General features: G+C 41.4%; 1 protein-coding gene across 5 annotated transcripts in view; it reads left to right on the top strand.

Moving 5' to 3' along the window:
- Window positions 1–13267, top strand: part of ST6GAL2 (ST6 beta-galactoside alpha-2,6-sialyltransferase 2) — a 268350-nt gene that overhangs the window by 175572 nt on the left and 79511 nt on the right. For all 5 annotated transcript variants that reach the window (XM_069204458.1, XM_069204461.1, XM_069204462.1 and 2 more), the window contains one exon: window positions 10494–10591. In XM_069204458.1, coding sequence (XP_069060559.1) covers window positions 10494–10591 — 98 coding nt within the window. The remainder of the gene's footprint in view (window positions 1–10493; window positions 10592–13267) is intronic.

Here is a 13267-nt window from a genome sequence, read left to right on the forward strand (position 1 = left end):
AAACAAAATCACTGCTGAATTCTGTACCATGGGCCTACAAGGAACAACAATTTCATTTACATTTCTAAGATCCTGGACTTTGCAGTATTTTCCATTTGTCTTCCACAGTCCTGCAATAGGAGAGTTACATGCACTTCCCATTTTCTCCTTTAACTTTCCCTGTTCTATCACAGACTTGGTCAGTAGAATAATTCCTACAATTGCCTAGGGTGTCCTGTTATATTGTGGGATTCTTAGATACACAGCATTGGTTTCACAGTTATCTTGACAGGCTCAGCACCTTTGAGGAGTCCTATCTCCTTTCCTGAAAAATCCCAGACTTGAGGTGACACAGTGTCTCTCAAATCTGGAGGTAAATCACTACGTGTCAATGCCTGCATCAGGGCAAGCGTTAGGGGACCTGTGGACCCATTTCTATGGTCAGACTTTATAGAAAGAGCCCACAGGAGCCCACCCCAAGCCCCAGGATCACCCCCACCCACACCAGAGGGACACCAGAGGATGGGGGGCCCCCATCCCAGGTAAGTAGAGGTAAGTATTTAAAATATTTATTTAAAGTGCCAACGGGGGCCCTGAAATGACCCCCGCAACATGGCACTGGGTGCAATGGCCATGCTCCTGGGACCCTTGTCCCCTGTGCTGGCCTTTGGGGTGATCACAGAAGTCATGTGGTATGGATGGTTTTGCGTCAGGCAATGATGCTAGGTTGGTTAGAGGCATTTTCTTTGCCTCTAACCAGTTTAACGTAATTTTTTGGTGCAAAATGCCCTTCACCCATACCACCACCCCCACCCGGCTAATGTTATTTGCACAGACATTAGCCCACCCTTTGTGCCAACTTGCGGGATTTAATAAATTTGGAGCCTGGCTGGCGCTCTGGAATGATGCGAGCCGGCGTAATATACTACATTTGCCCAGTTTTGCGTCAAAAAGTATAAATATGGGCCTAAATGATTCTTATTATGCAGGTCTCGGAGGCTACCTCTTCTCACATAAAATTTGCCTCAGGTTCTCAATAATTCTCAAATTGAATGTTCCATAGTGTGGAAACGCTAACGCATTTTCTTTCTCAGTAATCTAATTACATTGCTCAAGCCACAAATATGCATGAAGACCTACATTGGACAATACAAAATGACCAGGAGTACCTTTGGGTGAAGTCTCCATTTGATCTCTAACAGGGATAAATGAATCACCTTTTTTCAAACTCTTCAGTGATTTAAATAATTTAATTTCCAATCAACAGTTCAGTCATTCACAGTTGTTTTATGTTCACAATCAGGAAGTAATTCTGTTTCCACAATCATCTTTTCGCTGTTCACAACTAATTATACTGTGAATAAAACTCGACCAACAGATCTCACTCAGACTGGTACAGTTCCTCTCTGTGAGCACTCGAGATTCACTAATTACTGGCACTGTCTAAGATGTCTCACAAGCAGCACCTCACACTGCAGACAATACATTAACCAAGTGTCTTCTACACTTGTGCATTATCCCAGCATCTTAGGCCATGACAGACCCACTAAACAACAAAACGTCTTAGTAAAAAGCATCACATTCACACAGTAACTTTGAAAACTCAGCAAAGCACTTAACAAACATCACACTTCACCTGCAATCTTAAGCCAAAGCAATGCAAAGTGCAAATGCTATTAATACTCACAAATCTGCTGCAAAGGAACTCCTTTAATCCTACGGATGAACAGTGGGATCAAAATATGGACTTTCTCTGGACAATTTTATCATAGGACTCCTTCAGTCCCTCCTACTAGTATCTCACTATTACTGTCTCCCCCTCACCCCCCATGGGAGAAATCATACATCTGCTGCCAAATTTTATTTAGCATTTGATGTATCCTCTAAATGAGGTATGCACATCTTTTCATTCTGAGCAAGGGGCAAGAGCTGGTAACATCACAATCAATCAACATTTAATTTTACAGGATGACCAATTTAGCTGCACGGTGAAAACCCAAATCGGAAATAAAGTTAAAGTTTCATTACAAATGAATACTCAGGTTAATGTAAACAATTCTCAACACCAGGCTATCAAGATACAGCATCATCATTGGGTGACCAAAACACTGAAAGAATCTACACTGACCAACTCTTCTAAACATTTGAGCAATTAAGGAATCATCTAAATAAGCTTGCTAAGCAAGGGCGAATCCCTCAAAGACAACACGTCACTAATTGACACGTGCTTGGCTACAAAACATGGTAACAAAAAAGTAAAAAAGCAAATAATGGACAAAAAGAAGTTGCAAAAATGATATCTGGGGCAAATTAAAGCTAATTAAAGTTGGCAAAAAGGAAGTAAAAAAGGAAGGAGTCAGCATCTCAGAAACTCGGTCAAGAGTCTTCTCATGGGTCAAGAAAAATCTGAGTCCTCTCAGCAAGCATTTGGAAAAGCGTGGAGCAATGGTAAAGAGGTCTGTATCTCACAAAGTCCAAGGGATCTCTCCTACTACAGCTTCCTGAAAACAATAAATAAATAAATTCATGTCCAAGGTGAATGATGATTTATCTATTGGTAGCGCCATATGGATCAAAAGATTTCAATTGTCCAATCATGGCACATCGTGCAACAGATATCTACAACATCCAGGCAACTTCCCAGGACCGTCATGGGAAGGTATCCATCCTTGCCCTCCTGCACGACTTTGCAGCCATTATGAATAGAGCCAATCTTCACATTCTCTGTTCCTCCACGTACTGTCCTCAAGGTTACTTTCTCATACTCTCTTTGAATATGACAATAGCACATCTATTTCCAAGCTAACATTTTCATCTTCGCTTCTTCCTTCAGTCAGCAAGTTGTTTGAAGACACTGAAAAAAACAAAACAGGCACACTGTTTCTTTACATTGCACATACCATCATCACTGATTTTAGGGCTAGTGGCGCCCTGTTCAACAATCATTTTTGGCGCTCCCGTCCCATGACCTCCTCCTTGTCATCCCTTACTACCACCCAGCAAAAATGCCCTTCATCTCTCCATAGCCTCCTTGTACATACATTTCAATTGTTTTGAAGTGCAGGTAACAGCTGGCTTTACTAATCTACTCGGTTATTTACATTAAATAGAGATCTGTTCTGTGCTATGTTATGGCGTCAAAACTGCCACTAGACAAAAGTACGATCACTTTCTCTAGCTGGAACATAATCACAATATTTTTCTTTACATTTTATTGCTGTCTAAAAGCTATTTATGCCTGAAAGATAGATATACATCCATATATATAGTTATATATCTCTCATAAAATACCCCTCTCTATATTATATATATATATATATATTTATATATGGAGCAGGGGTATTCAAGTATTCAATCTAGGGGGCGGGCTGCCCTAGGGGCACCTCAAATGATCCCAGGGGGCACCAGGCTCTGGGCAAAAAAACCATTATGCTGATAACAGTGCTTTTGGTTTAAGCAGAAAAAATGAGCAGCAGCAAACCACTTTGTAAAGGGCCATTACTAATATGTTTTGTCATTTATATCCAAGCTGGGAGTGTGTGTCAAATAGGAAGGAACTCCAAATACCCTTCAAAACCTCTACCGCCACCCCCAATAATCACACCGTGGATACTTTTACATGTTAGTAAGGCCTGCCAGACCTGAATAGTATGTTTGAAATCATGTATTTCTTTGCATTTTAGCATTTTTGAAACATTAACAGAAGGTAATAGCAACATTTAAATGAGTCTAGACATATTTAAACATTGCCAATTTAATGGAATAATTGTTAGAAATGTGGAGGGGGGACACCAATGGTTTTTTTGCCCATGGGGGCATTAAAAAGTTTGATGACCACTGAGATAGAGATAGAGGTTCTCTCTCTAAATATATATATCACTTTTTTTTTATATGTTTGGTTTCCCTGTGGGCAGATCGCTGCCCCCAGGACAACCACACATGTATAAAACAAAGCGACATATGTATGTCTCACTCTCCATAAATATATATATATATACACATACACACACACACACATATATATATATATATATATATATATATATATATATATATATATATATATATATATATATATATTATAGAGAGAGAAAGAGAGAGTCAGTCTCTCTCTTTATCACTTATTTTTTACCTGTGGTCTCCCTGGGGTTTGATCGCGACCCCAAGTGAAACTACACATATAAAAAAAAAAAAAATGATGCCCCCAAATGGGTCGGAGCAAGGGCCAACCTGGCATTTTTTAAGTTATTATTTTTAATATATATATATATATATATATTTTATCCCCTGAATGTGCGATCTGCCCTGCCTCCAGAGGGAAAACCCTTCTTTTAAAAAAGCTGGCTTACACGAGTGCCAGGTAGGCTCTCCCTTTTACATCAATGCCTCCCTGGCATCTGGGCAGGCCATTTTGGCCTTTTTCCCCCCACCGGAGTGGGAAGAGGACGTTCACCTGCTCCTTGGGCCTCTGGTGTGGAAAAACTGAGAAGTCATTGCACCTCGCAGGGCGCTGACTTCACAGATGGGCAGGAAGAGGAGCAGTGGGAGACACAGCAGCTATTCCGTGTGTCCTTAGGGTATTCAAAATAAGTCCTCTGGTGCAAAAAAACTGAGGATTTTTTAAAGCACTCCCGGGTGTCAGCCAATGGTCGTGGCCTGCACCAGGGAGGGTGTTCGTGTGCAGGCCACTGGCCGACACTCACCCAAGGTGTATAACCTATGTGGTAGTACAGTTATCTAGTAGCAGTAAATAAAAATGTGCATTTGTATTTATGATTTACAAATGCACAGGGGATGCTGATTGCTTCATGAGACCGCATGTCAATATTTAAAAATGCTCTTTTAAACTTTATTTTTGCTTGAGCATTGAAAAATTTATTTTTTTAATCCTTAAATCATTCTGAATAGAAGAATATTTATGTTGCAATTTTCCATCTTGGAACCTTTGCTGAGAAACATGTATTTGACATGCAAGAGGTTTATTGGATTTAGAGGTTTCATGCATTAATGATTCATTTGTGCAAGGTCCAATTAGCCATGAGTCCTGAACAACAATAGCACAAGTTTCAATCTGAAAGGAGAGCATTGTTTTCAAGTTTTGTTTCTGAATGCTTCCGGAAAGGTTATATTATTTTTGCTAATCAACTGATATTCATCTTAATCTATGTTCTGAAATTGTTTAGTTTTTCTGAAGCCAATCTAAGGTGTCTAATCAACATATTCTACATAAGCACAGGACCAGGAAATAATATTTGAAAATAAACACATAATCAGACGTTTCAAATGCTTAGTTTGGTTTGGAAAAGGAAACGCTATTGATATTTATTGCCGTCTTTGAAGGCTAAATGATGTTTGTTAAAAAAAACTATGTTAAAAAAAACAAGGCCAGATTTAAAAATCCCTATCACCACCAGAGTGCCACTTGTAGTGATGGTCCTGTGGCGCTATTCACTGCGCCGTATTTACACAGTGGTGTTAAGCCACTTTTTGTGGCTTAACGCCACCTTGTAAATACTGTCCCTTTACACCCAGTGCTTTGTGTGAAGGGGCGTGCAATGGGTGTTGATGTGGGCATGCAACATCATGTGATGCTGCCTCAGATTTGTGAGATGTCGTAAACTTGAAGCTGCGTCAAAATCTAACGCCACATCAGGGGTGGCGTTAGCATGGCGCAATGAGGAGAAATGCTTTAATTTCTCCTTGTTTTTTTGCTCTTTCTATGTGTGCTGCATTCCACAGCACACATAGAAAGAGCAACTCACCATTTAGGATTGTTTTGTGCAGGAAGGTATCCCTTCCTGCACAAAAATAATCACCCCCGCTGTGCAGCCATCCTTGCACCATGGCACAAGGGTGCCTGCATTGGCGCTCAGCAGCAAATTTAGCACAAGCGCAGGGAGCAACTCAGGGGTGTATATTCTATTAAATACGACGCATCCTTGCATTGTGAAAATGACAGAGTGTATCGCTGCCAAATATGGTGCAGCGTGGCGCTCCGTCATTTTCTTTTAAATCTGGGCCTAAGTTTTACCTAACTAGACTTTATATGTTTAGTTTTATTGCATCTTTAAACTAACAAATGCATTTGTTTACATTATATTTTGAGGTAATTCTAAACATTATTGAATTATTTTAGGGTTAAGGCTATTTTTACTTGATAGATTATTTATAATTAATGCTTTTCTATTATTTTTACGTCCTTGCGTACAGGTTCCAGGCATTAGGTGCGTAAATGAAGGCAACAACTTAGATTATTTATTACTCAGAAATACATTTTAAGCTTATGTCATTCAGTGTACATGGTACATCAATTTACTGGGGATTACGTGATAAAAATGCAAACTTGAGAAATTATGAGAGAGAGATGCTCCACTGCTGTTGATTTACATACACACCGCTATAGCAGGGAATGAATGGCATAGGCTGAAATAGAATACAGTTTAAGAGAGTAGGCAGAGTTGAAAATGTACAGGCTTTTCATGATAACCTGTACGTCTAGGGCACGATAATAATATAGCTCCTTCAGTGCCTGGTCAAGATGATTTTAGGCATAATGTTTAATAATTTGTATTGTTAGGCAGAGTTGCAAATGTACAACCTGTTTCAAATGCATGATAATAATGTGTACTGAATTGCTCTCTCAGTGTCTGGTCAGGAGAGATTTTGCGTATAATATTTAAGCGTTCTTTTGCTCAAGAATTCATCATGTGAATTTCATTGGTGATTCTTCACTCACTCAGGTCTATCATTAGATTGTTTTCCTAAGAAATATTTTACATACTCACAATTACGCACAACTTTCTGTGTTTCAGCAAGGCTAATTCCTGGAGGTCTGTTATGTTAAAGAAAACGTTGTCTTGAATCAATGTTTTTTCGTTAGATTCATATAAGTGACAGGAATATTGTAACGGAAAGCCTGCTTAGGACTAGATAAATAGTCAACTGAAGGCTTAGTCATCTTGGTCACCCTGTCTGCCAGACAACTCTTGACACAAAGCTCAGATTCTGTGACTAAACGTGCGAGCTGTGCCATATTAGTCATCTAGCTCCAGCATTAGGCCTACCACACTGACTCTGCAAGGAGCTGCAGCAGCCGTCTGACTGAAGAGGGCAGTCAATACCCCAAGGCTGCTCCCCATGCCCATAATATGTCTTTGCTGATGTGAAGCTTTCCCTCTGAGCAGACCTCATCCCCACCACACTTGCACACGAATACAAGTGTATGACCAAGGTTGACTCTGCAGTGTCCCAAAATAGCTACTCTTCCTTAACTGCCATTGGCCTCAACCTAAACCACAAACACCAGGTCTTGTATTATCATTTCACAGGACATCACATCAGTGCTTTCAATGCAGATCTTTGGAGCAATGGCTGGTGCAGAAACGTCTTTTTGCCCCTCAGGATTTATATGCACTTGTTTCCTCCCACTAGAGTGATTGTGTATCTTTACTGACCTTGGGGACATCGCCCTAATATTAACTAGACCCATGTCTCGGTCTTCCTGTGGCCTGAACTGATGCATTCCAAAGAGTCGTCTCTCACTCTCAAAGGACCAGCATTCATATTCAGTTGCTGGTAGCAAACTGAGGTTATCAGTTGACACCAGTCTCAAATGATTCTTAAACATTCAGGTTAGGGGCCTCCACCGACCTTTTCACAATCTCAGGACGGAGTGGACTTACAAAGGGCTGTCTTATATCTGGATAGGCACAGGGAGATGGTGCTCATATGTGGTACACTGAATCGACTACTTTATAACCAAACACACACAGGAGGTTTGATGGAAAATGTTTCTGACTTTTTGGCGTTATTTCATGGTGTGAGGGAGCTTGACTGAAAGGCTGGCATCTTAGGTAGCTACCTACCCTGAGCACATGCCTTTCTCCTTAACGCTAACCGCTCTCTTCAAGTTACCCAGGGGTGTAATGAAAGTCCCTGCAGCCTCCAGGGGTCCCCAGCCTTTCAAGGGAGGCCCATTCAGCCCAAGGCCAAAGCATATCTATGAGAAATGGGACTCCACAGGGGCTTCTAATCATATTTTGCGGGGGTGGGGCGTCAATTTGCACTGTATCACTTAAGATCATCGAGGGTCTTATCAACCTGCTATTACTCTTACACCTGCTATTACTCTTCCCTATTCCTCAAGGTCTTTTATAGCTCAAGTAAAATAGATAAAAAAAATTATGAGCAATTGCATGTTTTAAATATGACAGCAGTTATTTCTTTGAGAACTATTTTTTTTTCTAATTTCCTTTTCATTTTGTTCCCATTTTGAGTAAAGTGGTTTCTGCGACAAGCCTATTAATGTTATTGTGAAAACTGGATTTTTCAGTTGTACAGTATGCCTAGTGCTGTAAGCAATTCCTCCATGTGAATTCATTCCATCTGGTTTAGTTCTACTGGCTGCAGGCCAATTGTATATTTATACATAATCAACCATGTATCAAACTATTATGTTTTATTGGGTATATAGTCCACACCTTTGGTCTATCATGTATGATAAGAACGAATCAGCTGCATGTATTTATGTTGGACTGTGATAAGCAACTTTCTGCCTAATTTGAATTTCTGGATTTAGATTCAATGCATTTGGTCCCGTGAATATCTAAATCTCCTCCTATAGGATTATTCTTTCAGGCACTAATTAAACATCTCAGACTCATCTACATTTCATATGGTTTGCGAATCATTTTTTTGTTTTCTTTCCAGTGCTTAGAAAAACTAGTGTGGAATTTATTAAAACATTAATAACTGTATTTTTTTTTAAAGTAGCTCTTCGCACTCAAAAGATTTAAATGGCATACACATTAAAAGTCTATTTTTATGACACTGATCTAAGAAATTCACTAGTTTTCGAGGATCCGTGGTATTAGCATGTGACAGGGAAGGGATTAAGTATTTTAGAGTTAATCAAACTGTAGTGGACAAGGGAATGATACTGATGCTAAAGGTTGAAAATGCCTTCAGGTTGTAGATAATTTGTTTCTTACATTTGGCGTGACGTCTTTGTAAGTGGCCCCTTACCATGGATAGCTGATAGGCCATTGGAATGTCATTAGTACAGTAGGTGTTCCAATGAAAATAAATTATTCAGAATCCTTAGAAAAGCAGTTAAGCCAGCTTGTTACAAGCCACAAACATTAAGTACGCTCTTTTTTTAGCTCTGCAAAAAGATCCGAAATGTAAAGAAGCATTTACAATGCAATGGGTCTTGCATTTGCTCTAGTTAAGAGCTGTTAACGTTGTAAATTCTGTACTTTTCTTGCCACTTAAATTGAAAATGGAAAGTAAAACAGTTGACATAAGCGAGCCGATTCAAAGCGCCATGACCACCATGAGTATGAGCGCGAAGGAGAGACACCAAAACAAAAAGAAGTTGGCTTGCAGTCAATTGTATTGGCAAACGTGCAAATATCAATGTGAAGGGTCAATGTCCAAAACTGTAACAGAACCGCTCCAAACAGAGACAAACGTAAAGCATTTACCAATGACAACAAAGGAGTTTTTAAAAGGCAAGCCCGTGAATAAGTGAAAGTGATGGGCATGCGGCGGGTGTGGTTAAAAGCCCACACATAGATTACAACAGGTCAGAGCGCTTGCGCTCTCGACCCAAAAATCTACCTAAAGAGGTTTTAAGCAGATTCGTTCACATTTAACATGGACTGCTTTTTAGAATTACCTGGCTTTACTGCATCAATGAAATCCAGGCCTATTAGCACACATAAAGGTTTGAGGCAAACGTCTTGTCTTTCATATCATGAATGGCTGGTTGTTGTAACATATATTAAATTGAGGCATTACTGTGAATATCAAGTCTAAGTAAATGACGAAGCTCTGTCTTTCTGCAAAGCATTACTTAAATTCTCTTAACAAGCTCTTTATGGGTACACTTCACACCCATGGAGTCATTGTCTTTAGTCTTAAAGGTTGTTGGTCAACTAACAGGAACAAAAGCATATTTTTTCAGGAAGTGTCAATGGACCTTGAAGTAATTGTTTCTTTTGCACTCTTAAGTCTTTACAAGGTTTAATGAGTTATTGTAGCGATATTAGTGATTTGTTAATGTTATACGATTGTTTGATATTGATACTTACCAACTTTACACTCTGTATAACTCAGCTAGGGACTCTCTGCTCGAATCTTTGTGTAATCTTCAAGGTCAACTCTTTGGCAAAGCTGACTTAGCCTTTGACCCTGTTGAGATAGATACAGTGAGTAACTATGAATTGGGAACCACGGAGGACTGTTAATAAAAGCATTGTGAAGGGCTATAACAAATGTTATGATGATTATTAGTATTATTACAATTATTATTAGCAGTATTAATCTTAGCATTATCATTACTATATAGTTTTATAACTAGACAGTTCTCTGTTTGTTGACATGATCTATTTTATTACTTTTGCTGCAAAAATATTTTATGTTCAAAAAAGGTTTACATTTTGTGAACAAAAAAATTACATTGTTTATTTGTATACTATTTCTCATTTGCGCACTTACCTGTATATCCACAGATTCCCATGATGCAGTGTTGAGATTTAATTCTGCTCCTACTCGTGGCTATGAACGTGATGTTGGAAATAAGACCACCATGCGTATTGTAAATTCCCAGGTAAGGACTATATACTTTTTCTCTGTGCACCATATATTTTTCTGTTCAATTGCATTAGCACTCTTAATAATGCCATATTAGTCATGAGGCATTTCGGGATAAATAAGAAGGAACAGTGATGTCTTATTTTTTAACGGACACAAGTACTCATGATTTACAGAATGTCCTTTGATTCATGGAGGAGAGTCACTGGAAGAAAGATCTGCAATATACTTCCATTCAATGAAAGGTCTCTGGACAAATAAAGATGTTACTTGTAGGAAGTTGGCTCTGTATGCACTATTTCAAAGTAAGGAATAGTATGCACAGAGTCCAAGGGTTCCCCTTAGAGGTAAGATAGTGGCAAAAAGAGATAATACTAATGCTCTATTTTGTGGTAGTGTGGTCGAGCAGTAGGCTTATCAAAGGAGTAGTGTTAAGCATTTGTTGTACATACACACAGGCAATAAATGAGGAACACACACTCAGAGACAAATCCAGCCAATAGGTTTTGTTATTGAAAAATATCTTTTCTTAGTTCATTTTAAGAACCACAGGTTCAAATTCTACATGTAATATCTCATTTGAAAGGTATTGCAGGTAAGTACTTTAGGAACTTTGAATCATTTCATTAGCATGTATACTTTTCACATAAAACACAATAAGCTGTTTTAAAAGTGGACACAGTGCAATTTTCACAGTTCCTGGGGGAGGTAAAGTAATGTTAGTTTTAACAGGTAAGTAAGTCACTTACAGGTTTCAGTTTTTGGTCCAAGGTAGCCCACCGTTGGGGGTTCAGAGCAACCCCAAAGTTATCACACCAGCAGCTCAGGGCCGGTCAGGTGCAAAGGTCAAAGAGGTGCCCAAAACACATAGGCTATAATGGAGAGAAGGGGGTGCCCCGGTTCCAGTCTGCCAGCAGGTAAGTACCCGCGTCTTCGGAGGGCAGACCAGGGGGGTTTTGTAGGGCACCGGGGGGGACACAAGTCCACACAGAAAGTACACCCTCAGCAGCGCGGGGGCGGCCGGGTGCAGTGTGCAAACAAGCGTCGGGTTTCCTTTAGTTTTCAATGGGAGACAAAGGGGTCTCTTCAGCGATGCAGGCAGGCAAGGGGGGGGCTCCTCGGGGTAGCCACCACCTGGGCAAGGGAGAGGGCCTCCTGGGGGTCACTCCTGCACAGAAGTTCCGTTTCTTTAGGGGCTGGGGGCTGCGGGTGCAGGGTCTTTTCCAGCCGTCGGGAAATGGAGTTCAGACAGTCGGGGTCAGGGGGAGCCTGGGGATTCCCTCTGCAGGCGTCGCTGTGGGGGCTCAAGGGGGACAACTTTGGTTACTCACAGTCGTAGAGCCGCCGGAGGGTCCTCCCTGAGTTGGTTGTTCTTTACCAGTCGAGTCGGGGTCGCCGGGTGCAGTGTTGCAAGTCTCACGCTTCTTGCGGGGAGTTGCAGGGGTCTTTAAATCTGCTCCTTGTAACAAAGTTGCAGTTCTCTTGGAGCAGTGCCGCTGTCCTCTGGAGTTTCTAGTCTTTCTTGAAGCTGGGCAGTCCTCAGAGGATTCAGAGGTCGCTGGTCCCTTGGAAAGCGTCGCTGGAGCAGGTTTCTTTGGAAGGCAGGAGACAGGCTGGTAAGTCTGGAGCCAAAGCAGTTGGTGTCTTCTGTTCTTCCTCTGCAGGGGTTTTTCAGCTCAGCAGTCCTTCTTCTTCAGGTAAGTTGCAGGAATCTAAATTCTTAGGTTCAGGGAAGCCCTTAAATACTAAATTTAAGGGCGTGTTTAGGTCTGGGGGGTTAGTAGCCAATGGCTACTAGCCCTGAGGGTGAGTACACCCTCTTTGTGCCTCCTCCCAAGGGGAGGGGGTCACATCCCTAATCCTATTGGGGGAATCCTCCATCTGCAAGATGGAGGATTTCTAAAAGTTAGAGTCACTTCAGCTCAGGACACCTTAGGGGCTGTCCTGACTGGCCAGTGACTCCTCCTTGCTGTTTTCTTTGTTTCCTCCAGCCTTGCCGCCAAAAGTGGGGGCCGTGGCCGGAGGGGGCGGGCAACTCCACTAAGCTGGAGTGTCCTGCGGTGCTGTGACAAAGGGGTGAGCCTTTGAGGCTCACCGCCAGGTGTTACAGCTCCTGCCTGGGGGAGGTGTTAGCATCTCCACCCAGTGCAGGCTTTGTTACTGGCCTCAGAGTGACAAAGGCACTCTCCACATGGGGCCAGCAACATGTCTCTAGTGTGGCAGGCTGATGGAACCAGTCAGCCTACACAGATAGTCGGTTAAGTTTCAGGGGGCACCTCTAAGGTGCCCTCTGTGGTGTATTTTACAATAAAATGTACACTGGCATCAGTGTGCATTTATTGTGCTGAGAAGTTTGATACCAAACTTCCCAGTTTTCAGTGTAGCCATTATGGTGCTGTGGAGTTCGTGTAAAACAGACTCCCAGACCATATACTCTTATGGCTACCCTGCACTTACAATGTCTAAGGTATTGCTTAGACACTGTAGGGGCACAGTGCTCATGCACTAGTGCCCTCACCTATGGTATAGTGCACCCTGCCTTAGGGCTGTAAGGCCTACTAGAGGGGTGACTTATCTATACCTGCATAGGCAGTGAGAGGCTGGCATGGCACCCTGAGGGGAGTGCCATGTCGACTTACTCATTTTGTTCTCACCAGCACACACAAGCTGGCAAGCAGTGTGTCTGTGCTGA

This window comes from Pleurodeles waltl, chromosome 8, assembly GCF_031143425.1.
Source record: "Pleurodeles waltl isolate 20211129_DDA chromosome 8, aPleWal1.hap1.20221129, whole genome shotgun sequence".
NCBI lineage: Eukaryota > Metazoa > Chordata > Amphibia > Caudata > Salamandridae > Pleurodeles > Pleurodeles waltl.